Source organism: Alligator mississippiensis, chromosome 8 (genome assembly GCF_030867095.1).
Source record: "Alligator mississippiensis isolate rAllMis1 chromosome 8, rAllMis1, whole genome shotgun sequence".
NCBI classification, from domain to species: Eukaryota; Metazoa; Chordata; order Crocodylia; family Alligatoridae; genus Alligator; species Alligator mississippiensis.
Window position 1 is genome coordinate 28,800,999 of NC_081831.1, and position 26,820 is coordinate 28,827,818.

Genomic DNA, 26,820 nt, shown 5'->3' on the forward strand with positions numbered 1-26,820 from the left:
GGCAACGCCACCAGTGCGCCACCATCTTGTCGATATCCGGGCTTGCCCGCGCTCCGCCATCTTGGATTCTTGTGGCTCGGGCTCGCATCCGGGTAATTGGACCGGGGGCAGCCAGACGCCGGCTCGGACCTCGACATCTGGGCGCTGACCCACGGGGTGGGGTATTTCGTTCTGGCATTTGCTGAGGCCATCTGGGTTCCTACTTGCCATGGGGCATGCACATACAGGCATTTGGGGAATGTCAAAACTAGATTCACTCATATTTGAAGCATGTGACGCGGGGCAGAAGGAAGCGCTTGGGGGACAGGAGCCTCCGCCCGCGGTTGCCCGACGCCAAGATGTCGGTGCCTGCGCCTGCCTGCAGTCCATCCCACCTCCCTCCCCTCATGACGTCCGTGGAGGCAGATCCTCGGAGCTGGGCGGGAGATTTCAGAGGACAAGAGCGCGGGAGCGGGGTGGGGGAGGGGAGGAAGTTTAGGGAGGTCCCGAGGGGGGAGCTAGTCGCGCCAAGATGGCGGCCCCCATATGATTCCGGGTGTGCCGTACAGTGGTTCAGCACAGGACAGGGAAGCGAAGAGGTAAAGTCGGGGGAGGTGGGCAACCCGGGACAACCAGCAGCAGGGAGAGTGAGGGCGATAGAAGGGTAAAATCCCGGGAGGGGGTAGGAGTGTGGGGTGGAGAGGCCGGGAGGGGGCGGAGCCTGTCTCTTCAAAATGGCGGCGCCCATGGCCGGCTTAGCTCCTTAGTATAGCGTTGCTGTTTGGGGGGGAGGGCTGCCCTCTGGCCTCGGCACTTGGGAGGAAACTGAGGCAGCAGACGGGGGTAAAAAACCCAACGACGATCGACCTTATTTAGGATAGAAGCTTGGCCGCGGGGCAGGGAGTGGCAAGATGGCGCTGCTCGTGGCCAATGGGGTTAACCGTACAACTACGCTCTCTGGGCTCTGAAGTCGCCCATCTATGGCGGGCGAGGGGGTGAAAGCAGCGGGCATTGGAGCCGTAAATGCCCGGGGCAGGATGGGGAACAAAAATGGAGGGAGAAGGGAGGAGTTAAAATAAAAGAGTGAGGGAGGGGCGTCCTATGACCCAAGATGGCGGCCTTTACCTCACCCTCTACCCCGGATGGTGGTGCTTATTCCCTCCAATGGCTGTCGTACGGGGGAACCTATCCCCCCACACGCGTCGGAAGGAGGGAGATAGGGAGGGGACAGACCAGGGGGATATGGACATACTGTATATGGGACCTAGAGAGGAAATTACAGGGGAAGCTCTAAGATGGCGTCGCACATGAAAAGCCCGATCGGGGAGGGCAGCCGGCAGCGGAGGGAAGCAGCAGCGAGAGGGGGGGGGCTTTATTTTGAACAGGAATAGCCAAATTTGGAGCAGGCGGCTAGAAAAAAGGGAGGAGCCACCACCCCGCCTATACTTTCCCCGCCCCTCCTCTCTAAGTTGGGGTGGATTTTGGGGGTAGTTCATTGCTCCCTCCGCCAAGATAGGGTGAAGCGAAAGGGAACACCCTAGTCGGGGGTGAAGGCGGATTCTCCCTTTTGCAAGATGGCGGCGCCGTACTGAAAGGAGGTTCGGCACGAATCAAAAACGAAGCAACATGACGGGGTGGGGAGCGGCTGCCCAAGATGGCGGCGCCCATCAACCCCCCCCATCCCCATCCATTGCAAGATGGCAGCGCCCTGACAGGGGAGGGGCGGAGCTCGCGCCTCCGTCCCCGCCCTCCTGCGGGCCGGGCCGAGCCGAGCCGGGGCGGGGAGGGTGGGAAGGGAAAAGCGGGGACTCCCTCACACAGGCGCAAGATGGCGGCTCCCAGGGCGGCGTGAACCCACCCCCCACTCCTTTTTCGCCCTCTGCCGTCCGGTGCCGTACAGCGGGGACGGGAGCCGGCAGGGGAGGGAGGGAGGCGGTGACGGGAGCCGGGAGGGGTCAAGTGCGGAACGCGGCGGCGGCGGTGTGGGGGGGTGCGAGGCGGCGGCGGCGGCCGCCATTTTCCGTCCGGGCAGCACAAGATGGCGGCTCCCAGGGACCCGCGCTGAGGGGAGGGGACTTGCCCCGTGGGGGGGGTTAGTTGCCCCTACAAGGGGGGGGGGGTGTCCTGTCAGAGGGAGGAGGGGCAGTGGGGTAATTGCTTCCGTGTGTGAGGGCGTTACAACTGCCTGCTGGGGTGGAGGGTAGTTGTCCCCCTTTTTGAAGTAACTCCATCTCCTGAAGTAATTGCCCCCCTGTGTCAGGGAGGGGGGCTAACTGCCCCCACTGGGGGGATCCTCCCCCTTCCTGGAATGGGGGGGAGAAGTGCCTGCTTCTTGGAGGGGGGCATTTGCCCCATCCCCATTGGGTGGACTTTTGCTCTTTTCATAGATGGGGGGGGGGGGGGGTGTTGAAGCTGCTGCAGGGGGGTAACTGCTCCATTGAGGAGGGGTTACCCCCTAAGCCAGGGCAAGTGGGCAAAGGTTGCTGGAGAGGAGGGATTGCAGTAGCCTTGGCCCCATCCCAAACTAACAACCCCCTCCCCTACTGCCCCCAGGACCGCTCAAGGGGGGCCATCAATGGCCACTGTGGTGTCGCCTGCCACCCCCGGGGGGGCCTCCCCTGCCGACGGGACCTCTGGGGCTGCTCCCAGCCTGGGGCTGCTGCAGCCGCGCTGGAAGCGGGTGGTGGGCTGGTCTGGTCCTGTGCCCCGGCCCCGCCATGGCCACCGCGCTGTGGCTATCAAGGAGCTCATCGTCGTCTTTGGTGGTGGCAACGAGGGCATCGTGGATGAGCTGCACGTTTATAACACTGGTGAGAGTCCCCTGTCTGCCCCCGTAGGATGGCTTGGTGGGACACTAGACCCCACCACTTTCCCCATGTGTGGTCTCCCAAAGTTGGGGTGGCATGGTGGGGGGGGGGGGGTCAATGGGATGGTCCAGCTCTCCCCTGCCTGTCTGCTCCCTCCCCTCTAGTACAAAGTGGGTGGGGGGAATGACATCATGCTATATACCCTGCCTCTTTCCTTCCTCCAATGTGGGATCTCCCCAGGGCACAGGCCTACAATAACAGGTGTCTGCCTCCCCCTGCCTAGGGGCCTCCTCCCTGTAGCTGGCAGTGGGTCTCCTTCTCTTGGGGTTTTTCGGGAGGGGGCTGACAGCTGTTTGTGGGTAACTGTCACTGTCAGAGGGTTACTGCTTCCCTGTTGGGGGCACAGAGGTTGTTTACAAGGGGTATGTTGCCCCTCTTGTAGTGGGTATTGGTGTGTGTGGGAGTGGGCTGTTTTCCCACCTGTTTCCCTCTCTCCCTGACAGCTCCTCCTCTGACACTTTCTGCACCCCACATCTTAGTGAGACACTCTTGCCTATGCCCCCCTCCCCATCTCCTCTCCCCCGCCAAATTCAAATTTAAAACAGTGTTGCTGCTAACCCTTTGCTCTGCTTGGGTGGGAGGCGGGGTGGACAGGTTTTATTAGCTCTGGGGGGGCACTGAGATGCTTGGGGGGGTTAGGGCTCCACCCCCCCCCAGCTGCAGGGTGTGGGGGGGTTCTCTTTCCCCTCCCATTGGTGTTCCCCTCATGAAGGCCACTGGGGCAGGGCCCAACGTAGCCCCAAAACCTGCCCTCCCCTTGGCTCCCCTGACTCCAGCTCTTTGTAATTTAAGCCAGGGTCAGGGGACACACAGGCATCTGGGCCCTGGATCTGCTTGAAGCAGGGAGAGGACCCATGTGTTCAGCTCCCTAAGTGTGTGTCAGAAGGCAAGGGAGTTAAAGACTTGATTGACCCCCACCCGACCAGGTTCCTTTCCCCTCCTTGGGGGAAACACCACCCTTCTCATGCAGGTGTTTCCTCCCCAAATATGAGAAGAGGAGGGGGGGTGTCTCTGCTGGACTCCTGGGTTCCATTCGCTGCTTCCAGAGCAGGGGGTAGCTTGCAGGGGGTGAGCTGTAGAGTGTTTCCCCTGCTCTCCGCTTGGACACCTAGTTTCAACTGTCTTCCAGGGTCCCAAGCTTTGGTGTCTAAGCCATCTCTGTCCCAGACACCACCCTTCTGCTGTCTCAGCATAGAGCTTCCTGCCCCAGACACCTGGGTTCAAAACCCCCTCCCCTGCAGCCACTTCTTAGCTTCTAGTTGGAGTGTAGCCCCTGGACACCTGGGTTCCATCCCCTTCCCCACCCCTCCCAGCAGTTGGGAGAGGGAACAGTTCCACCTGGGGCTGAGCCCTAGTCTGGTTACCTGGACACCTGGGATCTCTACCTTTTCGCCCCCTGAAGTAGGATTATTTAGTCTTGCCAGCTTCTGGGATGGGGGCGACTCTGGGTCGCGTGTCGTCCGTTTCCTCCCCCCCCCCCCCCCAAAAGTATTCAGTATTGTTGTTCTCAGGGGTTTTGGTAGAGGGGGGAGCCTGGATGCCTGGGTTTATTCTGGACTAAGCAGGCAGGGGCAGTACAGGTACCCCAGTATGTAGGTTCTTGAGGCATTGAACTGACCAACACCCCCCCACCCCCCCAAATCTCACCGGCAGCCACCAACCAGTGGTTCATCCCAGCTGTGCGGGGAGACATCCCGCCAGGCTGTGCCGCCTACGGCTTTGTGTGCGATGGCACCCGCCTGCTGGTCTTCGGCGGCATGGTGGAGTATGGCAAGTACAGCAACGACCTCTATGAACTCCAGGTGCGAGGTGGGGGGGGCCGCAGATGCGACCTCTGGGCTGGAGAGGGCTGAGACAGGGGTCCCATATTCTGGGCTGACACAGGGGTCCCATGTTTTGGGCTGGGAAGGGGTCTAAAATTTGGGGGAGGGGAGTTAATGGGGCAGGCAGGACATTGGGATCCCAACATGTGGGCTGGTGGGGGGCGGGGGGGCAGACACCAGTATCCTATGCTCTGGGCTGGAGGAGCAGGTGGGTGGGGTCCCACACTCTAGAGGGGACCTGAGATGAGGGGGAGGGGGGCAGGGAGTCGGGCAGCCAGGTCACCAGGATCCCATGCTCTGGGCTATGCAGGGCCCTGACACTGGAGGGGGTGGGATAGGGAACCTGTGGGGGTGAGCTGGGGGGAGGGGCAGGGACCTGGGGATACAGGACACCAGGCTCCCATGATCTGGGCTGTGGGGGTGGAACCTGACAGCAGGGGAGAGGGTTGTGGAGGCAGAATGCCAGGGCCCCACACCTGGGTTATGGGTGGCCTGACACTGCGGGGCTGGGGCAGGGAGCAGGATGCCAGGAAGAGGGGGGTTGGGGGCTGGGGTAGGAGGGCAGGACACCTGGATTCTATCCCTGCAGGATGTCAGGTTTTCTGGGGCTGAAGGGGAGCCCAAATGTCTGAGTTCAAGCCCAGTAAGGTGCAGGGAGGGGATAGTACCTTAGATTACAGCACAGTGAACCCAGACATCTAGGCTGTGTTTTAGCTGGAGTGGGGGGCTGAGAACCAGGGCACCAGGGTGCAGTCCCAGTCTATTAGAGAAGACAGGGCAGAGGACTTGGACTCCTGGGTCCCCTCTCCCTTCTGAGTCGTATTGTAGCTGGGAAGCAGGAGTGGGGGTGGGATACCTGGGTCCTTTCCTGGTTCCTGGAAGCCACTGGCAAAAGATGGGGCAGGGGCAAGGGGGGACTGTTCGTTGCCCCCTCCACAAACACGCTGCGACGCTCCTCCCCTGCAGGCCAGCCGCTGGGAGTGGAAGAGGCTGAAGGCAAAGACCCCCAAGAATGGGCCTCCACCCTGCCCCCGTCTGGGCCACAGCTTCTCACTGGTTGGCAACAAGTGCTACCTCTTTGGGGGGCTAGCCAATGACAGTGAAGACCCCAAGAACAACATCCCCAGGTTTGTCCAGTTGCTGGGGTTCCCCAAGGTGGAGATGGAGTCCAGACTTCTGGTTTCTCTCCCAGCTCTGCAAGGGGACAGGCCTGTTTGGCATGCACAGAGGAGAGGAGATAGGAGCCCAGATGCCTGGGTTCTCTAATGGGAGCCAGTGCCTCTAGCAGAGGATCCAGGACTTTTGGGTCCTCTTTGAGAGCTAGTCTTAGAGCAGAATAGCCTAGATGGCTGGGTCCCCTCTTAACTCTGGGGCAAGGGGGGCCTCTAGTGGAGCTGCTTGGGAATGCATGCTTTTTCTCATCTATACCACCCTGATGCTGGGATAGGGTGGGGGGTCCCTTAGCTCCGCTGGAGAGCCTGGCCTGTGCTGAGGGAGGGAGCTGGAGGGGCCTGACCTCAACTGGGGGGGGCTGGCCTCTGCTGGGGGGAGGAATGGGGTTGGAGGCCTGACAGGAAGCTGGTCTGTGGTCTGGGAAGCCAGCGAATCTTGGCCTTGGTTGGAGAAGGCTGGCCTGTGGTCTGGGAAGCTTTGGGGTTTCTGGATCTCTGCTGGGAGGGTCTGAGGGGTTCTTGGCCTCAGCTGGCCTGTGCTGGTGGAGGGGTCTGGGGGAGCCTGGTCTCTGCCAGGGTAGGGTGGGGCACCTGCAAGAGCCTGGCCTCTGGTCTGGGAATGCTGGGGATCCTGTCCTGTGCTGGGGGAATCCTGATGCGTCTGCTGACTGCCCTCCTACTCCCCTGCAGGTACCTGAATGACCTGTACTTGCTGGAACTGCGGGCAGGCTCAGGTGTGGTGGCCTGGGACATCCCCATCACGTATGGGGTGTTGCCACCGCCCCGTGAGTCTCACACAGCTGTGGTCTACACTGAGCGTGACACCCGCAAGTCCAAGCTTGTCATCTACGGTGGCATGAGTGGCTGCCGCCTCGGTGACCTCTGGACCCTTGATATCGGTGAGTCTGCGCACCTGGGTTCCCTTCCCACTAGGCGGGTTAGAGCAAAGGAACAGGGAACCTAGATGCTGGGTTCTTTCTTTTTCTAAGGGTGGTTGGGAAGAGCATGGGGTTGGGAGCCCAGCTACTTGGGTTCTTCTCCTTGCTTGGGAAAGGGAGGTGGATCTGGTGGGTTAGTGATGCTGGCAGCCTGGGTACCTGAGTAGAGGGAGATGAGAGCAGGGGAGTGGGACCCCAGCCACCTGGGTTCTCTCTCTGTTCTGGATGGGTTATGGGGAGGGTATGGTGGTTGAAGGCAATGGGAATTGGAAGCCTAGACACCTGGGTTCTCTAAGGGGGTGTAAGGTCTGGGGAGGTGAAAGCTGGGATCCCAGGTGCCTGGGTTCTTTAGGGGGAATTAGGTCTGGGGAGGTGAGAGTTGGGAGCCTGGATACTGCGTTCTCTTGAGTGGGGAGTGGAACCTGCAGGGTGAAAGTGGGGTGTCTGGGAGACTAGATGACTGGGTTCTCATGGTTCTGGGAGGCAAAAAGGGTCTGTGGGGCTACAGCAAGGGGGCTCAGGAGCCTGGATATTGGAGTTCTCTGGGCTGGGAGGCAGGGCTGGGAGTGAAAGCAGAGGGGTTGTGGATGGGGTCTCAGTGTCTGCCCTCTCCACCCTCCTCTGCAGAGACCCTGACATGGAACAAGCCCAGCCTGAGTGGAGTAGCACCCCTGCCCCGCAGCCTGCATTCTGCCACCACCATTGGCAATAAGTAAGACCCCTTTCTTCCATTCCACACCCCCCCCCTCCCCCCATGGCCCCCATCCCCCCAGCTGCTCTGACCCTTTGCCCCCCCCGCCCCTCAGGATGTATGTGTTTGGGGGCTGGGTACCCCTCGTTATGGATGACGTCAAGGTGGCCACACACGAGAAGGAATGGAAATGCACCAACACTCTCGCCTGCCTCAACCTGGGTGAGCCCAACCCACCCCAGCCTCAGAACGCCCCTGCCCTCCAAGATCCCCTGTGCCTCAGCCTGGGGGAGCCCCTCCCACCCAAGACCCCCCAGGTCCTCCCAACCCCAGAGGACCACCCCCAGTCCCCTCTGCTCCAGCCTAGGGGAGACACCCTTCCCACCACAAGCCCCTTGTGCCTCACCCTAGGGGAGACCCATCCTCCACACTTCTTGCCTTGATCCAGGTAAGCAAAGCCCCCTCCCCCAGGATCTTCTGTGCCTCAGCTTGGGGAAATTCCAGACACCTTGGGTCTCCCAGGTCCCCTCTGCTTTGGTGTTGGGTTGTGAGACCCCTAGGTTTCCCTTTGCCCAAGCTTGGCACAGACTTCCTCCCCACCACCAGGCCCCTTTCCCTGGTGGAGACCCCTGGAGTCTTGTAAGGCTTCCTTTGCCTCAGCCTGGGGAAGCCAGACCCTGCCTCCCAAGCTCTGTCTCGGCCTGGGTGACCTCCCCTGGCCCCTGTGAGCACCTAGATCCCCTCAGTTCTCTTGACCTGGGAGGAGTGAGGACACCCCCCTGGGCCCAAACCCAGCCTGAGCAAGATCTAGAACCCATTCCCTCCATCCTTTCTGGCTCCCCTTTGCTTTGGGCTGGATGAGTGAGGATTCCTCTTGACCCTTCCCCCTCAGCCCTGGAAACCATCTTCCTCCCCCTCCCTCCGCCAGCCCTCTGGCTCATCCTTGGTAAGCCTGGCCTGACCCCCCTCCCCAACTCCTGGGGTCCCCCCAATGCTGGAGACTCCTCCAGAGCCTCTTCTGCCTCAGCCTGGGAGAGACCCCCTCCCCTCAAAATAACTGGGGTCTTCCCAGGCCAGGAACTGTGCCCCACCCCACACACACCCCGACACAACCCCAGGTCCCTTCTACCTGAGCCTGGGTCTCCTCTGCCTTGACCTGGGTGAGTGATGACTCCCTCCAATCTCCACGATCCCCTCAGAGGGGCCTCAGCCTGGTAGAGTACAGCCCCCTTGGGGTCTGCTTCCCCACTGACCAGTGCGTATTGTGGCGGGTGGCAGATTCGATGGCATGGGAGTCTATCTTAATGGACACACTGGAGGACAACATCCCACGAGCACGGGCTGGACACTGTGCTGTGGCCATCAACACACGCCTCTACATCTGGAGTGGGCGTGATGGTTACCGTAAGGCTTGGAACAACCAAGTTTGCTGCAAGGACCTCTGGTACCTCGAGACTGGTGAGTTTCAGTGTGTCGGGGAGATTTGGGGGGTGCCTGGGGAGAGCCAGGGCTGGACCTGGGGGATGGGGGTATGTGCTGAGGAGGTGCGGGGGGGTACTGAGGCTGGTCGAGAGAGGTGCCTGGGTCTGTGGGGGCTGAGGCTTCATTGGGGCTGCTTGAGGTTAGGGGGAGCCAAGTCAGGGTTCATGGCGGGTGTTCTTGGGCTGGGGTGGAGGTGCTCTGTCAGTACCTGGGCCGTGCCAGGGGATCCTATGGGGGGGTACCTGGATTTGGGGGGAAATTGGGGCTGGGGATGTCTGGGCCTGGGTCTGCCTTGCTATGGGAGTGGGGGGTAAGGCCAGGAGGAGACCCTGTAGATGGAGGAAGCAGGACTGGTTTGGGGTGGACTCTAGTTGAGTCTAAGGAAGTCCGAACCTGTTGTTATCTCAAATGAGGGGGCCCTACATTGTGGGGTGGGGAGGAGTGGCACCTCATGGCTTGGCACTTGGTTGGAGGTCCTGGACTCTGGATGTGGGGGCAAGTACTGGGGTCCAGGTGGCTCCAGCCTGGCCTGGCCCGTTTTGGGGCAGCCTGGCAGGGCCCCTGACCTGTTTCCCCCTCCCCCCCCTCCCCCCCCGCAGAGAAGCCTCCAGGGCCGGCACGGGTACAGCTGGTGCGGGCCAACACAACATCATTGGAGGTGAGCTGGGGCGCAGTGCCCACAGCCGACTCCTACCTCCTGCAGTTGCAGAAGTATGACCTGCCAGCGGCTGCTTCACCTGCACCTACCCCCGTGCCCTCGGTGCCCGCCAACCCACCCAAGAGCCCTGCGCCTGCTGCCGCTGCACCTGTTGCCCCTACGCCTGCTGCTGCTGCTCCACCCCTGGCCCAGGTGGGCATTACTCTGCTGCCCCCAGCCACTGCTGCACCTGCTCCTGCCACCACTGCCCTGCAGGTGCTGCCTGCCAGTGCTGCCCTGCCTGTTGCCTCCAGCCCCCGCACACAGGGTGAGTGGGGCACTGGGGGTGGGGGGCCCTGTGTCCCACTGTGTCCTGGGGCTGGCAGGAGGTGGATGTTCCTTCCCAGAGTTCCCTGGTGCTGTAGGGGGAAAAACAAGAGGTGGTTGTGCCATTCCATGATTCCCTGAGCCTGGGGGGAGGCAATTCTGTCCCAGAAGCCTGTGGGAGATCCCATACCCCACTGGTAGTCTCTTTTATCCCACAGTGCTCTGGGGCTGTGGCAGAGGGCAAGAGGTGTCTGTGTAGTTCCACAATGACCTGGAAGAATGGGGAGGCAGATGCTCAGTCCCAGAAGCCTCTGGGGTATCCCATACCCCACTAGTGGTTCTTTCTTTCCTACAATGCCCTGGGGCTTGCAGGGAGGTCAGGAGTTGACTGAGCATTCTCTTGGTTGGGGGGGGAAAGGGGGGGTAGAAGATGGCCATGTGATCCCACAATGCCTTGGGGCTGGGAGGGGGGCAGCAGCTACTCCATCCCAGAAGCTTCTCAGGCCGTTCCTCCTATCCCAGAATCCTTTGGGGCTGTTCCAGTGGTGGGGCAGGGTAAGAAGTAGCTCTGCAATCCCACAATGCTCTGGGGCTGGGGGAGGCAGCTATTTCATCTCAGCAGCTTTTGGGGCATCTGTGCGGTCCTTTTCCATTTTGGGGGAGAGTAGGAAGTAGCTGAGTTTATCCTACAATGCCTTGGGGGCAGCAAATGCTCCCTTCTAGCAGACTTGGGGGCACCTAGTCACTTCTGGTTTCCATCCCAGAATAGTCTGGGTGAAGATGTGATGTCTCTACCCACAATGCTTTGGGGCAGAGAACCCATCTTGCTTCTGCTCCTCCCCACATCTCCGTCCCAGAATCTACTGGGACCAAAGCTGGCAGGGCCCAGTTAATGTCCCTCCAATCCCACAGTGTCATTGGGGGAATGTACAATCCCATAATGCCCAGAGAAGGACATCACTGAACCCTGCCCCACCCTGCAGGTGTGCCAACAGTGCTCAAAGTGCCAGGCCCGCAGGCCTCGCCAGGGCCCCCACTGGTGACAGTGCGCTCAGCTGGGCAGGTTGGCAAGGCCCCAGTCGCCGTCACCTCACTGCCTGCTGGTGTGCGCATGGTAGTACCCACCCAGACTGCCCAGGGCACGGTGAGTGGGGGGTGCAAGAAGCATGAGAGGGTATCTGGGGGGAGGTGCTAGGGGAAGTAGGCAGGCTGGAGGGAGCATGGGTGGGTATGGGTAGGTATGAAGGAGATTTTGGAGCATGGGGGGGTGGGCTTCAGAGAGTTTAGGGGAGTGAGGGGTATATAAGAGTTGTGGGGGGTGATACTTTGGGGTCTTGAGGAGCTGGGGCTATGTGGGGCTGGCCTGATAGGGGACCCATGGGGAGGCATCTGGATTAGGTGGGCAATTGGAGATGCAGGGGTACTGTAGGAGCTGGGCAAGTGTGGGGCTGTTAGGGTTATGGGAGGCTAGAGGGGGTACATGGGGGGGCCCCCTTAACCTTTCCTCCCCCCAGGTGATTGGGAGCAGCCCCCAGATGAGTGGTATGGCGGCACTGGCGGCAGCAGCGGCTGCCACACAGAAGATCCCGCCAGCCTCAGCACCCACGGTGCTCAGTGTCCCAGCTGGCACCACCATCGTCAAGACTGTGGCTGTGTCCCCTGGTACCACCTCGTTGCCTGCCACCGTCAAGGTTGCCTCCTCACCTGTCATGGTGAGTGCCCTCCCATCCCCATGACTCAGGTGTTTGGGTTGCAGCAAGGGGAACCTAGGGGTTTGGCCTGCAGCCAACAGGAGAACCCAGATGTCCTGGTTCTCACTCTGCTGACCCCCCAGACTCCATCTTCATCCTACAGCCCCTTCGGGACCCAGGAGTCTGGGCTGCCAGGCTGTAGCTGGCTTGGGACCCAGGTGCCCAGGCTGCCAAGATGCCACCCACAGTACTTCTAGAGAGCTGGATGGAAACTCAGGGGTCCTGGTTCTCACCCTCAGGCTGACCTACTAGACTTGGCTTTCATCCTGCAGCTGCCTTGGGATCTGGGCTGTCACTATGACCCTCAGCACTTTCAGTAGATGTTTTGGGGGGAACCCAGGTGTCCAGGTTCTCACTCCTTTTCTTTTCCCCCCCATCCTGCAGCTGATTTGGGACCCAGGCTACCACTCAGAGCACTTCTAGGGAGCTGGGCATAGAACATAGGGCATCCAGGCTCTTGGTTCTCCCTGCTTCAACCCAGCTGGGCAAGAATCCAGGTGTCCACGCTCTCATGCTCTAACCTGCTAGTCTCCACTCCCCCGCCAGAGAATCCATCAGTCTGGACTCCCATTTTTCCCTGCAGCCTCCGTGCTCTCTTCAGTCAGGAGTAGAACCCAGGCATTCAGTTCTTTCTAACCCAGCAGATCCCACCCCTTCCCCAAGATGGGGTAGAACCCATGCATCTGGGCTCCTCCAACCTGACAGATGCCACCCTCTTCTGGAGCTGAGGTGGAACCCAGGTGTTTGGGACCCTCCACTCCCAGTGACTGTGTGCCACCCTCCCTGCTTCCCCCCCCAGGTGAGCAACCCAGCGACACGGATGCTGAAGACAGCAGCGGCTCAAGTGGGCACATCGGCCTCGGTGGTCACATCAGCAACACCCACACGGCCCATCATCACTGTGCACAAATCAGGCACTGTCACTGTGGCACAGCAGGCCCAAGTCATGACCACCGTGGTGGGTGGTGTCACCAAGACCATCACTCTCGTCAAGAGCCCCATCTCCGTGCCTGGTGGCAGTGCCCTGGTGAGTACAGGGACCCAGGCATCTGGGCCTTGCGTTTACCTCCCCACCCCTCCCAGAGCACATGGGGAACCCAGGTGTCCAGGCTGTGCTCTGGTCTCCATGCCTCTTCTGGAGCACACAGAATCCAGGCTGTGCCCTGACCTCCCTACCCTTCCCAGAGCACATGGAGAACCCAGCTGTCCAGGCCCTGCCCTGATCTCTGTTTCTTCATTAGCATAGAGGGAACTTGGGCATCCAGGTCCTGCTCTGACCATCTCCCAAAGCATGGAGGAAACCCAGACATCTAGGTCCTGCTCTGATCCCCTCCCAGAGGATGGAGGGAACCCAGATGTTCCTGTTTCCTAGCATGCCCTGTGGCTGGGAGGCATCTTGGGTGGGGGGAGGGGGGCAGGGCTGGTTCCCATCTCCCAGCATGTCCCAGGGGGGCTGGCGGGGGTACCCATCTTCTAGCATGGGTTAGGGCAAGGGCCTGGTCTCCCGTCTTTCAGCATGCCCTGGGGCGGGGTTGGGTCCCCCATGTTGCAGCATGCCATAGGGCTCATGCACTCCGTCATAGATCTCCAACCTGGGGAAGGTGATGTCAGTGGTGCAGACGAAGCCGGTGCAGAGCTCTGCGGTGACCGGGCAGGCGTCTAGTGGGCCTGTCACGCAGATCATCCAGGTGAGCTGGGCAGATGGGGGAAAATGAGGCAGGCCCAGGGCCCGCAGCCAAAGAACCCAGGCATCTGAGCTTCCAGCCTCTACTGGTCCTCTCTCCAGAACAGAGAGAACTCCCAATCTTGGGCTCCCACTTTTTCCAGCAGATCTTGCTCCTCTTAAAGTTGGGATAAAGCTTTAGATGCCTGGGTTCAGTCTCCTTCCAGAGCTTGTTTCTCTTCTCTGAGTTGAGGTGGAACCCAAGCGCCTGGGCTCCCAAGCACTTGACAATAGTCCTCTGACCTAGCTCCCATGCTTCTGTCCTGCTGGGGAGGGACCCAAGCATCCAGGCTACCAGCTTTAATCCCTCCCCTCCTGGCCCCAAATTCTTCTCTCCTTCCATGCCAGGAAGGACCCAGGCATCTGGACCCCCAGACCTCCAGTTACAATCCCTAACTCCAGACCCCCTCCCCTCCTATACTGGAAAGAAACCAAATGTTTGGACTCCCAGACCCCTGATTTCTAATCCCAGATCCCAATCCTCCCCCTGCTAGGAAGGACCCAGGTGTCTGAGCTCCCAGGTTTCTGGCTTTAGTTTCTATCCTACCCTCCCATGCTCGGAAAGGACCAAGACATCCAGCTTTTAATCCCCCCACATCCCCACTCCCTTCCTGTGTTGGAACCCAGATTGCTTCCTGTGCTGGAAAGAACTGAGGCATCTGGGCTTCCAGCTCTAAGCCCCCTTTCCTGCCTCACTGGGGAAACTGGGTGTTGGCCCAGGTATCTGGGCTGGCGCTGACCATCCTCTTTCCCTCCAGACAAAGGGTCCACTGCCAGCAGGCACGATTCTGAAGCTGGTGACATCAGCGGATGGGAAGCCCACAACCATCCTGACGACAACACAGGCAGGCGGCAGCACAGCCAAGCCCACTATCCTGGGCATCAGCAGCGTCTCACCCAGCACCACCAAGCCCGGCACCACCACCATCATCAAGACTATCCCCATGTCAGCCATCATCACCCAGTCCGGCGCTACCGGTACCTGCCGCCAAGGGAGGCTGTGGAGGGATGGGGGGGGGTGCTCCTCGGGCAAGAAGGGAGCGTGGCAGGAGTAGGGATGGGGGCTGCTTTTCAGGCAAGAGGGCAGCTGGGGATGGGAGGGTTAGGATGGTTCTGAGGAAGGGATTGGGCCTGGAGGGGGAAATAGTAGGCAGACTGGGTTAGGAGAGACATCAGACAGTTTGGGGAGGTGCCCCTGTTGCCCCCCCCCCCCGACCTCCCTTCCTTCCACCCCCAGGTGTGACGAGCAGTCCTGGCATCAAGTCCCCCATCACCATCATCACCACCAAAGTCATGACCTCGGGTACTGGCACCCCTGCCAAGATCATCACAGCAGTGCCCAAGCTGGCCACAGGCCATGGGCAGCAAGGGGTCACACAGGTGAGTGCAAGGTGTCTGGGGGGCCGAGGGGGGCATGCAGCCGGGCACTGACTCATCCCTCTCCCCCAGGTGGTACTGAAAGGGGCGCCAGGGCAGCCGGGCACAATCCTGAGGACAGTGCCCATGGGAGGGGTGCGCCTTGTCACCCCTGTCACCGTCTCAGCTGTGAAGCCCACCGTCACCACGTTGGTCGTCAAGGGAACCACAGGTATTGGGGGTAGTGGGTGGTGGTGATGTGGAGTCCTTCCACCATGGGTATCCCGGAATGCAATACTTCCTGCCCACGAGCATTCGTACTAGTACCCCAGCGGGCACCGTGGCCCCTGCTATGGGAGATGCTCCACAGTACACTGCTGTTGGCTCTTGAAAGGCCTGGGAGATTGGGATGCTTATCCCAGCGTGGAATTTCTCTCTCATTGCTATCCCACAGTGCACTGCTGCTGGGCCCCCAAAGGCCTGCTGGGAATCATGCTGAGACCCTGGGGTTATGCATGATGCCCCTTCCCCTGCAAGCTGTCCCAGAATGCCATTCTTATTTTATGCTATCCCATAATATCCTACTGCTTGGCCACCAGGTCTTCTGGGAATCATGCTAAGGGAGGGGTGAGCAATTATTTGGGCCCATGGGCTATGTAGGGAGTTTTGCTGAGCTGTCGCAGGCCAGGTCAACACTCTGCATTGCCTCCCTGCACACCTGCAACAGTTCACCAAAACTCTTACGTAGTACAGAGCCAGGGACAGGCAGGCAGTGATATTTGGGAGCTGGGCAGGTGGGTGGGTAGGCAAGGCCAGGATCATGGGGCAGTGACAGCATGGGCCTGAAGCAGAATCGCCATCCACTGCCTGCACACCCCTGCAGCAGGCGTGGCTTCTGCGGGCAGGGGCGGGCAGAGGATTGTGGCTTAGCCTCAGGTCTGTGCTGTCACCACCCCAATATCCCAGGGTCTCTGTGGTAACTGTCCGGGAGCTGCATAGGCAGGATGCATAGCCAGGCAAATAGGATTGGAGCCATGGGTGGGCAGAGCGCTGCATCCTGGGCCGGGGCTGGGATTTTTGGAGCAGAGCTACAATCTGTTCCCTACACACTCCTGCCCGTGGAACCTGTGTGCATCATGGGGTTGTAAGGACAGCAGATCACAGTTCTGCGTTGGCCCTGGGGCCATACTGTCACCACCCCAAGATCCCAGGCCCCACGTGCCTGTTTTGCTCTTGGACACCCCTTCCCACCTGCCCCCATTCCAGCTGCCTGGCCAAGTGCCCTGCCTGTGCAGGTTCTGCTTCCAGCAGCGGGTGCAGGGTGGATGTGATAGGATGCCTGGACTGGGTCCAGCAGCTGTGGTAGCCAGAACAACTGCTGGGAAGCAAGTCTGGCTGCTGAGTTGCCCCAGACCCACTGCACCCCCAGTGACAGTGGGACCAGTTGCACACACCAGGGCTTGGGCTGCCCTGCATGCCTGGGCCAGTCAGGGCTGAGGGATCTGCCACAGGCTAGACAAAATCCCTCAGAGGCTGAATCCAGCCTGTGGGCTGTATTTTGCTCACTCTTGTGCTAAGGCCTTGGGTGAGCTTACGATCACTCCTGCAGCCTCCTAGTGCTTTCCCTTGGCAGCTATCCGAGAATGCTTTGCTGTGGGGAATCACACTAAGGCCTTGTGGGAGCTCGTGATGTCTATCAAAGCATGCCATGTTTTCCTCTGGTTGCAGTCCCACAATGCTCTGCTCTTGCCCCCCCACCCCCACCCCATTCTTCCCCCCAGGCTTTCTGGGAATCATGCTAAGGCTCTGGGGGAGCTTGAGACCTATCCCAGCATGCTTTGCTTCCCCTTGGGCACTGTCCCACAATGAATTGCTGCTTGGAGTCATGTTAAAACCCTACAGGGGAAGTTTGCAATGCTTATCCCAGTATGTGGTGCTTCCCTCTGGGTGCTGTTCCACAATACACTGCTGCTGGGAGTCACTCTAAGACCCTGCAGAGGGAATTTGTAGTGCGTATCCCAGCATGCAGTGCTGCACCCCCCTCCCAGTGATTTATCCCATGATGCAGTGCACTGAGGCCAAGCTGTCCCCCTCTCTTTCCCTCCACCCTCCCTGCAGGGGTGACGACACTGGGCACGGTGACAGGGACAGTGTCGACCAGCCTAGCAGGAGCAGGTGGACACAGTGCCAATGCCTCGCTGGCCACACCCATAACTACACTGGGCACCATCGCCACGCTCAGCAGCCAGGTGCTCAACCCTGCTGCCATCACTGTTTCAGCTGCCCAGACCACTATGGCACCTGCTGCAGGCCTAGCCACGCCCACCATCACCATGCAGGTGAGTGACAGCTCCAGGTGCAGGCACTAGCCACACTTGTATCATGGTGTCCAGATGAGTGACAGGGCCAGGCCGCACCCCTGCTCCAAGCTCTGACAGCATTGGGCCCTGCCCACACCCAGCCCCCACCATCTCCATAGATGTGAAGTGCTAAGCCCTGACTCTACCTCTAAGCACTGTGCTGCCATGGCCATGAGAATGTGCACCAGCTGTCACTCACTCCCACCCGGTCCCCACCATCAGCCTCAGGGTGTAATAGCACCAGGCCCCATCCCTATATCGTGTCCACCCTCACTAGGCAGATGAGTGACAGTGCCAGGCCCCAATCCCACCCTCTCCAGGCAGGTGTGACAGTGTCAGGCTCTACCTCCCCTCATTAGGCAGGTGAGTGACAGCATGAGGCCCTACCCTTTTCCCCTGCAGTATGCTGACCCCAATCCAGGGCCAAGGGGAGGGCATAGGGCTGTCTTGGGGGCAGGGCCATGCGAGTCCCTGATTCTACCTTCTCCTATCCCCCCACAGCCTGTGTCACAGCCCACCCAGGTGACGCTGATCACGACACCCAGCGGTGTGGAGGCACAGCCTGTCCATGATCTGCCTGTGTCCATCCTGGCCTCACCTACAGCTGAGCAGCCAGCAGCTGCTGTGAGTCTGGCGGAACCAAGCCCCAGTGACCCCAGCCCAGGCACTGTGACCCTGGTGTGCTCAAACCCACCCTGCGAGACGCATGAGACGGGCACCACGCCCACAGCCACCACAGTGCTGAGTGCTGGAGCCCGGCCCTGCGCCAACCCCCCATGTGAGACGCATGAGACAGGCACCACGCCCACGCCTACAGCTGCCAACCCACCCTGCTACACTCGCCACACCAGCGCCACGGGCACCACCATGACAGCCATTGCTGGCAGCAGCACTGGGCAGCACTTGGGTGCCAACCCTCTGTGTGAGACGCACAAAACCAGCCTCACCAACATAGCCACAGCAGCCACCAATGAGCAATTGTGCACCAACCCCCTGTTCGAAACAGGCAGTATCAACACAGCCACAATGGCCACAGCTGGGCGATTGTGTACCAACCCCCCGTGCGAGGTGCATGAGTCTGACACCCCCAGCATGGCCATGACTGCCACGGCTGGGCAGCGATTGTGCTTCAACCCCCCATGTGAGACGGGCGTCACCAGTACAGCCATGGTTGGGCAGCGCTTGTGCAGCAATCCCCCGTGCGAGACGCATGAGACGGGAACCACTAGCACAGCCACAACAGCCACAGCTGGGCAGCGATTGTTTTCCAACCCCCCATGTGAGACGGGCACCATCAACACAGCCATGGCCAGGCAACGGTTGTGCACCAACCCGCCCTGCGAGATGCACGAGACAGGCACCACCAACACAGCTACAACAGCTACAGCTGGGCAGAGATTGTGCTCCAAACCTCCATGTGAGACGCACGAGACGGGTACCACCAACACGGCCACAACGGCCCGGTCCCATATGGGCCGGGGGCCGGGGGTGCCACCCACTCCTCCATGCCACACGCAGCAGACCAGTTCCACAGGTACCACTATGTCAGTGCGAGCAGGGGAGGGACAGCAATCGCGTGCTGGGTGGCTGGCTCAAGCCCCACCTCCTCGCACAGCCCCGACCCCTCCCACGGTGCCTGAGAGCCAACCTCGCCCAACCCCAGACACTCATGTACTGCCATGGGCATGTGGAGACCCCCCATGTGAAACCCATAAAACAGGTACCACCAACACAGCCACAGTGGCCATGGCTGGGCAGCGAGCGTGCACAAGTCCCAAATGCGAGACACATGAGAAGGGCACCACCAACACAGCCACAACGGCTGTGGCTGGACAGTACTTGTGCTCCAGTTCCTTGTGTGAAACAAGTAGTACTAGCATGGCTATGATAGCAACAGCCAGGCAGCAAGCGTGCACAAAACCCCTGTGTGAGATGCACGAGACCAGTGCGACCCATACAGCTGTGACAGTCACAGCCACCCAACGACTGTGCTCCAATCCCCCATGCGAGACGCATGAGACTGGCACCACCAGCACAGCCACAACGGCCACTGCTGGACAGCGACTGTGCTCCAATCCCCCATGTGAGATGCATGAGACCGGCACCACCAGCACAACCACAACAGCCACAGCTGGGCAACGATTATGCTCTAATCCCCCATCCGAGACAGGAGCCACCACAACTCTGGCTGGACAGCGCTTGTGCTCCAACCCACCATGTGAGATGCATGAGACGGGCACCACCAATACAGCCACTACTGCCACAGCCAACATGGGAGGGGGGCATGGGCAGGGGCAAGAGCCAGATGGTGCCACAGACCCATGTGACCCGCAGCCTGCAGGCACTGCAACGGTAGCTGAGGCAGCTGCCACCCACCCCCTGGGGGAGCCACCCAGCAAGGGGGAGCCCCCAGCCACCACCACTGCCCCCCCCAGCCCCCTCCACACCTGCTCCAACCCACCCTGCGAGACCCATGAGACAGGCACCACCCACACGGCCACCACTGTGACTGCCAGCATCGGGCCCAGCCAGGGTGAGTGGGCTTCTGGGGGGGGTGTTGGAAATCTTCCAGTTGTGGGGGAAGCCAGGCGGGGGGCCTTATCCCGATGGGGGTGGAGGCTGGAGCAGCATCTTCTAAGCTGCTAAGCTTGGTCCCAGAGCTGTGCTGGGGCAGTATGGGGGGTTCTCTAGTGGGTATTGCTGGGGGCAGGAGAAGAGTAGGAGCAGGAGCTTTGATCTTGGATAGGGAGCTGGGGTCCTCTAGGGGGTGCCAGGCCTGATCTGCTGGGAGGGGAGGGGGCCCAGGTGAGTCTTCCACCAGGTGCTGAGCTCTGCTGGGTGGGGGAGTAGGGGTCCAGTCCTGAGTGGGGGAGAGCAGGAGTATTTTCCAGTTGGGGCCAGGGGCTTTAGTTCTGGGTGTGGGGGAGGGGCTAGGGTGGAATCCTTTAGAGCAGGGTCACCAACCAGTGGATCTGGATCCACTGGTAGATCTTTGAGCCTCTTGGAGTCTTTTTGAGGCTGGGGGGCTGTGTGCCTGTGTGCATGCATGCACATGCCCCAGCCCAACAGGTCAGTCCATGGGGAGGGGAGGGGCAGGGACTAGATCAAAGCCCCCATGGTGAAGGGATAGTGTCGTAGAAGCAGGGCTAAGTTTAATGGGATCCTGGCAGGGTGGGATTTGCCTGCTAGAGAGGCATGCCCCGAAATAATTTTTTTTCCTGTGCTTTGATCTGCACCCCCGCTTCCCTTACTACAGACTGCTGGGGGGTGGGGATGGCAGTGGCTCACAGTAGATCTTAGGTTGCTTTTGAATGCCAAAGGTGATCTACTTTAAAAGGTTAAGCTATGGGGGTAGGGCAGGAGGTAGATCCTGGCTTGGAGAGGGAAGGGGATGGGGGAGGTGTTTTAAATAGGTGCCTCAGCACCTGCTGGTGGTAGCTGGGAGACGATCCTAGGGAGGGAGGTGTAGGGGGCAGGCTCGGACTGCTAGAGGGCCCTTTAACACCCCCCCCCTTTAACTCTTCAATGTTTCTCCTAACCCCGCAGACCAGCCACCTGCTGCCAATGGGCAGGGAGAACCAGAGACCACACAGGCTGAAGGCAGTGCTGCAGCTCCCAGCAGCAACGCCAGCCCCGGGCCCAGCTTGGCCCAGCCTCGTGCTGTCACCACTGTCACCCAGTCCACACCTGCACCTGGCCCTGCCGTCCCAGTGAGTCTTCTTGCCAAGGGTAGCAGGGAGGGGCCTAGGACCCTTGGCAGACACTAATCTCCATCTCCTTTATTTCAGGCCATCTCATCGCTGACAGAGCCACCAGCCGAGGACAAGCCTGAGGCAGCACCTGCGGCCGAGCCCCCAGTGCCCCCTGGCCCCGAGCCAGCCTCCTCTGAGCCCCCTGAACAACTGCAGCTAGCAGAGGAGCCCCCAGCGTCCCCCACACCACCTGCTGTGCATGAGCTGCCGCCTCCTGAGCTAGCCCCCACTGTCCCTGAGGAGCCACCCTTGCCACCCACTGGCCCCATCCCAGACCCAGTGGCTGTGGTGGTGATGCCGGAGGGTCCTACTAGTGGCCCTCCAGCACCCCAACCTGAGGTGGAGCCCCTGGGCCTGCCCCAGGAGCTGATGGCTGAAGGGCAGGCGGGTGCTGCTACCACCCTTATGGTGACAGGGCTGACACCTGAGGAGCTGGCTGTGACAGCAGCGGCTGAGGCAGCTGCCCAGGCCGCAGCCACTGAGGAGGCCCAGGCCCTGGCCATTCAGGCTGTGCTGCAGGCTGCCCAGCAGGCTGTCATGGGTGAGTAGTGTCCTTTGTCAGCCACCATAAAGCTAATTGCCCCATCCCATCCTGCTGTGGTGGGGAGGGTCTCCACAAGGCCTGTGATTTGTTCTCTCCCAGCCACCACCTCTCCCCAAATAACCGAAGGGCTGTGTTCCTTAGTCACTGTACACCCACCACTACCCCAGAAAGCTTATGTCCCCTTCCAGCCATGTATGATCCCCCCCCATACCCCAGAGTAGCTGCATGTCTTCTCCCAGCCCCTGTCTCTGCTAACGGCACCTCTTTGTCACCCCCAGGAGCTGGGGAGCCACTGGATGCAGCAGAAGCGGGCACAGGGCCAGCCGAGCTGGGGGCGCTGGGGGCTGAGGGGCCGGAGGGGCCTCCTGCCACCATCCCTATAGTGCTGACACAGCAGGAGTTGGCAGCATTAGTACAGCAGCAGCAGCAGCTGCAGGAGGCACAGGCAGTGGCCGCTGCATCCCAGGCACAGCATGGCACTGCCCTGCACCTGCCTACTGAGGCACTGGCACCTGCTGACAGCCTCAATGACCCAGCCAGTGAGAGCAATGGGCTGGCTGAGCTGCCAGGCCCTGCTGGACCCACCCCTGGCCTGCCCCCCCCACCCCCTGACAGTGAGTGTCTGCGGGACCTGGGGGCAGAAGGAGCCAGGTTGTCTGAGTTCTGACAGCAGGGGGAGCCAGGAGAATACCTTTTTTCAGAGAGAAGGGGTTGGGGGAGCCTGGGTACCTGGGTTTGGAGAGCAAGGGGGAGCCAAGAGAGCCTCAGCATTGCTGAGCTGAGAACAGGGCGTCTGGACTCCTGGGTTCTGAGGCAGGGGTGGTCTGGACATCAAGGAGCTGAGAGTTTCGGGCGGGGGTGCAGATCCTTGGGTTCTCAAAAGCAAAGGGAAGTCTGGACACCTGGGCTCTGAGAGCAGGAAGAGGGGGAGCCCAGGCACCTGGGTTCTGTACTTAGGAGTTAGGAGTAAAAGGTTTGGAGCGTGGATGCCTGGGTTTGGAGAGCAAGGGGGACACTTTGTGTCTGGGTGGGGACCTGGGAGGTGAAATCCAGCCTCCCTGCTGACCTGCTTACACCCTTCCCCCCCCACAGGCCTAGCACCCTCCAGCACATTCGTGGCACCACAGCCTGTAGTGGGCCCCAGCCCAGCCAAGCTGCAGGCAGCTGCTGCTCTGGCTGAGGTGGCCAATGGCATTGAGCCTGCCCCTGTGGTGAGTCCTGGAGAGCAGAGGATGGGACAATCCTCACAGAGCTGGGGAGGTTGGGATAGAAGTTAGGGGGACCTCCTATAGTGCACATGGGAGGTGGAAGTTGGGTGAGCCCTGTGGTAATCATGAATGGGGGGATTGGCAGTTTGGGGATCCTATGGTGTGCTCATGGCCCCCTCTCTCCCCCAGAAGCCAGACCCATCGGTGCCGCCCCCCAAGGCGCTGGTGAAGAAGGAGAACCAGTGGCTTGATGTGGGCGTGGTCAAGGGGACAAACATGATGGTGACGCACTACTTCCTGCCCCCTGATGATGCACCTCCCACAGATGTGAGTGCAGCAAACCCTCCCCTATCTGCTTCCTGTGTCTGTGCTGTCCTGACCCCCTCATGCACTTGCTCCTCAAGGACACACCCTTGCTCATATGACTTCAGGCTGAGGAACCTTCTCCCTCAGTTTCCCTACTCCCCACATGCTCTGAACCCCTTCTGTTGCCTGACAACTTACCCCCGGCTAACATGAGTGAGGGCCTGTGCACCCCCACTCCCTTCCCCACCTGCTTCTAGCTCCTCTATCCATTCTGAACCCCTTCTGCAAACTGGCTGCCACCCAAAGCCACAGCCCTGCTGTGAATCCCATATGCCCCCCCCACCACCACCCCAATCCCTTTCTCCACCTGCTTCCTGCTCAGCACTCCCCTATTCTTTCCTGTTTCCTGTTGCTGGACAGCTTTCCCCTTGCCAGCGTACATGCCTAGGCTTTTTCCTGCCCCCCGTGCACCCTGACTCCCTTCTGCAAGCTCCCATTGATACAAGTGACCTGCACAGTTCCAAATCCTTCTATCCACATCCTGCTCACTGTGCGTTCCCAAACTTCTACCCCCCCCCCCCCCGCTTCCTGTACCCCCTTCTCCCCACAGGATGACTCTGGCACAATCCCTGATTACTCACAGCTGAAAAAACAGGAGCTGCAGCCAGGCACAGCGTATAAGTTCCGTGTGGCTGGGATCAATGCTTGTGGCCGGGGACCCTTCTCGGAGATCTCAGCCTTCAAGACCTGCCTTCCTGGCTTCCCTGGTGCCCCCTGTGCCATCAAGATCAGCAAGGTGTGTGTGTGTGCCCGTCCCATCCCACCCCCCCACGCACACGGGAAGGACAGGCAGATATGTGCAGTGACTGCCTTTGGAGGTCCTGGGAGGAGAAGTGGGCACAGGCCTGGCAGCACCAGACACTGAGGGTGGGGGGCCACTGGGTCCTGTGTGTCTGTGTCTCAATGGCCTAGAATCCTCTGTGCATGTCTAGGCCTACGCCCCAAGGTGTGGGGGGAGGGTTGCTGGGCTGTGTGTGTGTGTGTGCACACACACACATGAACAACTAGTGTCCCATGGCTGGGGGGGCACAGTGGCAGCCAGTGGGGATCACGGACTGCCCGCAGATGCCGCTGGCGCTGTCAGTGGCTGTGTGGCAAGCAGCAACTGCCCGCAGGTGCCACTGTCAGCAGCACCTTTTTGTAGGGGGTGCATTGCTACACTCGGGTGCATGTGCACCTGTGTACACCCCCTACACATCACTGTGTGTGGGTGAGAACCGTGGGGGGGGCATGTGTGTGCATGCACGCACGTGGGGTGGGCGGGTGCCAGGGCCCGGGGGGGGGGTGTATGTGCGGGGGGGGGCAGGGCGCCTGGGCGGAGGGGGGAGTGTGTATGTGTGTGCACGTGGTGGGGGGGGCACCTGGGCCTGGGGTGTGTGTGTATGTGCGGGGAGGGGCGCCTGGGCCTGCGGGGGCATGCACGGTGGGGGGAGGGCACCTGGGCCCAGTGTGCGTGTATGGGGGGGGCCCCATTTGTCTGCATGTGTGCATGAATGAATGAATGACTCATGCCCCCTGCGGTGGGGGGGAGCATGGCAGTGGGAGTGGCAGCGTCAGCCAGTGGGGATCATGGACGGCCTGCAGGTGCCACAGGCAGCGGGGTGCCAAGCAGTGACACCCACTGGAGCCACTGTATGCGGGGCCTTTTTCAACGGTGCGCACCACCATGCTCAGAGGGTTTATATGCTTGGAGGCTGTGTGTCTCCGTGTCTGTCAGAGAGATGCCTCGGGTGTGTGTGTGCATGTGTGCGTGCGCGCGCATGAGAGAGAGATGCCTGGGCTGTGTGTGTGTGCGTGCGTGCGTGTGTGCGAGCGTGCACGAGAGAGAGAGATGCCTGGGCTGTGTGTGTGTGGGTGTGAGTGTGTGTGCGCGCGCATGAGAGATGCCTGGGCTGTGTGTGGGTGTGAGTGTGTGTGCGCGCGCATGAGAGAGAGATGCCGGGGCTGTGTGTGTGTGTGTGAGTGTGTGCGCGCGCATGAGAAAGAAATGCCTGGGCTCTGAGTGTGTGCGCACGCGCGCATGTGAGAGAGAGATGCCTGGGCTGTGTGTGTGTGTGTGTGTGTGTGTGTGTGTGTGTGTGTGTGAGAGAGAGAGATGCCTGGGCTGTGTGTGTGTGTGTGTGTGTGTGTGAGAGAGAGAGATGCCTGGGCTGTGTGTGTGTGTGTGTGTGTGTGTGTGAGAGAGAGAGATGCCTGGGCTGTGTGTGTGTGTGTGTGAGAGAGAGAGAGATGCCTGGGCTGTGTGTGTGTGTGAGAGAGAGAGATGCCTGGGCTGTGTGTGTGTGTGTGTGTGTGTGTGTGTGAGAGAGAGAGAGATGCCTGGGCTGTGTGCGTGTGTGTGTGAGAGAGAGAGAGAGATGCCTGGGCTGTGTGTGTGTGTGTGTGTGTGTGTGTGTGAGAGAGAGAGAGATGCCTGGGCTGTGTGTGTGTGTGTGTGTGTGTGAGAGAGAGAGAGATGCCTGGGCTGTGTGTGTGTGTGTGTGTGTGTGAGAGAGAGAGAGAGATGCCTGGGCTGTGTGTGTGTGTGTGTGTGTGAGAGAGAGAGAGAGATGCCTGGGCTGTGTGTGTGTGTGTGTGTGAGAGAGAGAGAGAGATGCCTGGGCTGTGTGTGTGTGTGTGTGTGTGTGTGAGAGAGAGAGAGATGCCTGGGCTGTGTGTGTGTGTGTGTGTGTGAGAGAGAGAGAGATGCCTGGGCTGTGTGTGTGTGTGTGTGTGTGTGAGAGAGAGAGAGATGCCTGGGCTGTGTGTGTGTGTGTGTGTGTGTGAGAGAGAGAGAGATGCCTGGGCTGTGTGTGTGTGTGTGTGTGTGTGAGAGAGAGAGAGATGCCTGGGCTGTGTGTGTGTGTGTGTGAGAGAGAGAGAGATGCCTGGGCTGTGTGTGTGTGTGTGTGTGTGTGAGAGAGAGAGAGATGCCTGGGCTGTGTGTGTGTGTGTGTGTGTGAGAGAGAGAGAGATGCCTGGGCTGTGTGTGTGTGTGTGTGTGTGTGTGAGAGAGAGAGAGATGCCTGGGCTGTGTGTGTGTGTGTGTGTGAGAGAGAGAGAGATGCCTGGGCTGTGTGTGTGTGTGTGTGTGTGTGTGTGAGAGAGAGAGATGCCTGGGCTGTGTGTGTGTGTGTGTGTGTGTGTGTGTGAGAGAGAGAGATGCCTGGGCTGTGTGTGTGTGTGTGTGTGTGAGAGAGAGAGATGCCTGGGCTGTGTGTGTGTGTGTGTGAGAGAGAGAGAGATGCCTGGGCTCTGTGTGTGTGTGTGTGTGAGAGAGAGAGATGCCTGGGCTGTGTGTGTGTGTGAGAGAGAGAGATGCCTGGGCTGTGTGTGTGTGTGTGTGTGTGAGAGAGAGAGATGCCTGGGCTGTGTGTGTGTGTGTGTGTGAGAGAGAGAGATGCCTGGGCTGTGTGTGTGTGTGAGAGAGAGAGATGCCTGGGCTGTGTGTGTGTGTGAGAGAGAGAGATGCCTGGGCTGTGTGTGTGTGTGTGTGTGTGTGTGTGTGTGAGAGAGAGAGATGCCTGGGCTGTGTGTGTGTGTGTGTGTGTGTGTGAGAGAGAGAGATGCCTGGGCTGTGTGTGTGTGTGTGTGTGTGTGTGTGAGAGAGAGAGAGATGCCTGGGCTGTGTGTGTGTGTGTGTGTGTGAGAGAGAGAGATGCCTGGGCTGTGTGTGTGTGTGTGTGTGTGTGTGAGAGAGAGAGATGCCTGGGCTGTGTGTGTGTGTGTGTGAGAGAGAGAGATGCCTGGGCTGTGTGTGTGTGTGTGTGTGAGAGAGAGAGATGCCTGGGCTGTGTGTGTGTGTGTGTGTGTGAGAGAGAGAGAGATGCCTGGGCTGTGTGTGTGTGTGTGTGTGTGAGAGAGA

General features: G+C 60.1%; 1 protein-coding gene across 7 annotated transcripts in view; it reads left to right on the plus strand.

The window, feature by feature from the left end:
* HCFC1 (host cell factor C1) overlaps positions 1-26,820 on the plus strand; it is an 87,197-nt gene continuing 60,377 nt past the window's right edge. The window contains exons 1-24 of one of the 7 annotated variants that reach the window (XM_059733012.1): positions 1-92; positions 2,533-2,789; positions 4,500-4,648; positions 5,636-5,796; positions 6,532-6,740; positions 7,407-7,491; positions 7,586-7,692; positions 8,749-8,928; positions 9,552-9,917; positions 10,900-11,060; positions 11,431-11,628; positions 12,467-12,694; positions 13,251-13,355; positions 14,149-14,368; positions 14,628-14,770; positions 14,840-14,978; positions 16,865-17,085; positions 17,608-19,639; positions 20,653-20,816; positions 20,895-21,399; positions 21,681-22,016; positions 22,495-22,613; positions 22,800-22,937; positions 23,527-23,712. In XM_059733012.1, the coding sequence (XP_059588995.1) occupies positions 2,555-2,789; positions 4,500-4,648; positions 5,636-5,796; positions 6,532-6,740; positions 7,407-7,491; positions 7,586-7,692; positions 8,749-8,928; positions 9,552-9,917; positions 10,900-11,060; positions 11,431-11,628; positions 12,467-12,694; positions 13,251-13,355; positions 14,149-14,368; positions 14,628-14,770; positions 14,840-14,978; positions 16,865-17,085; positions 17,608-19,639; positions 20,653-20,816; positions 20,895-21,399; positions 21,681-22,016; positions 22,495-22,613; positions 22,800-22,937; positions 23,527-23,712 (6,387 nt within the window). In that variant the 5' untranslated portion in view covers positions 1-92; positions 2,533-2,554. The other 6 variants (XM_059733007.1, XM_059733010.1, XM_059733008.1 and 3 more) reach the window with 6 other exon arrangements.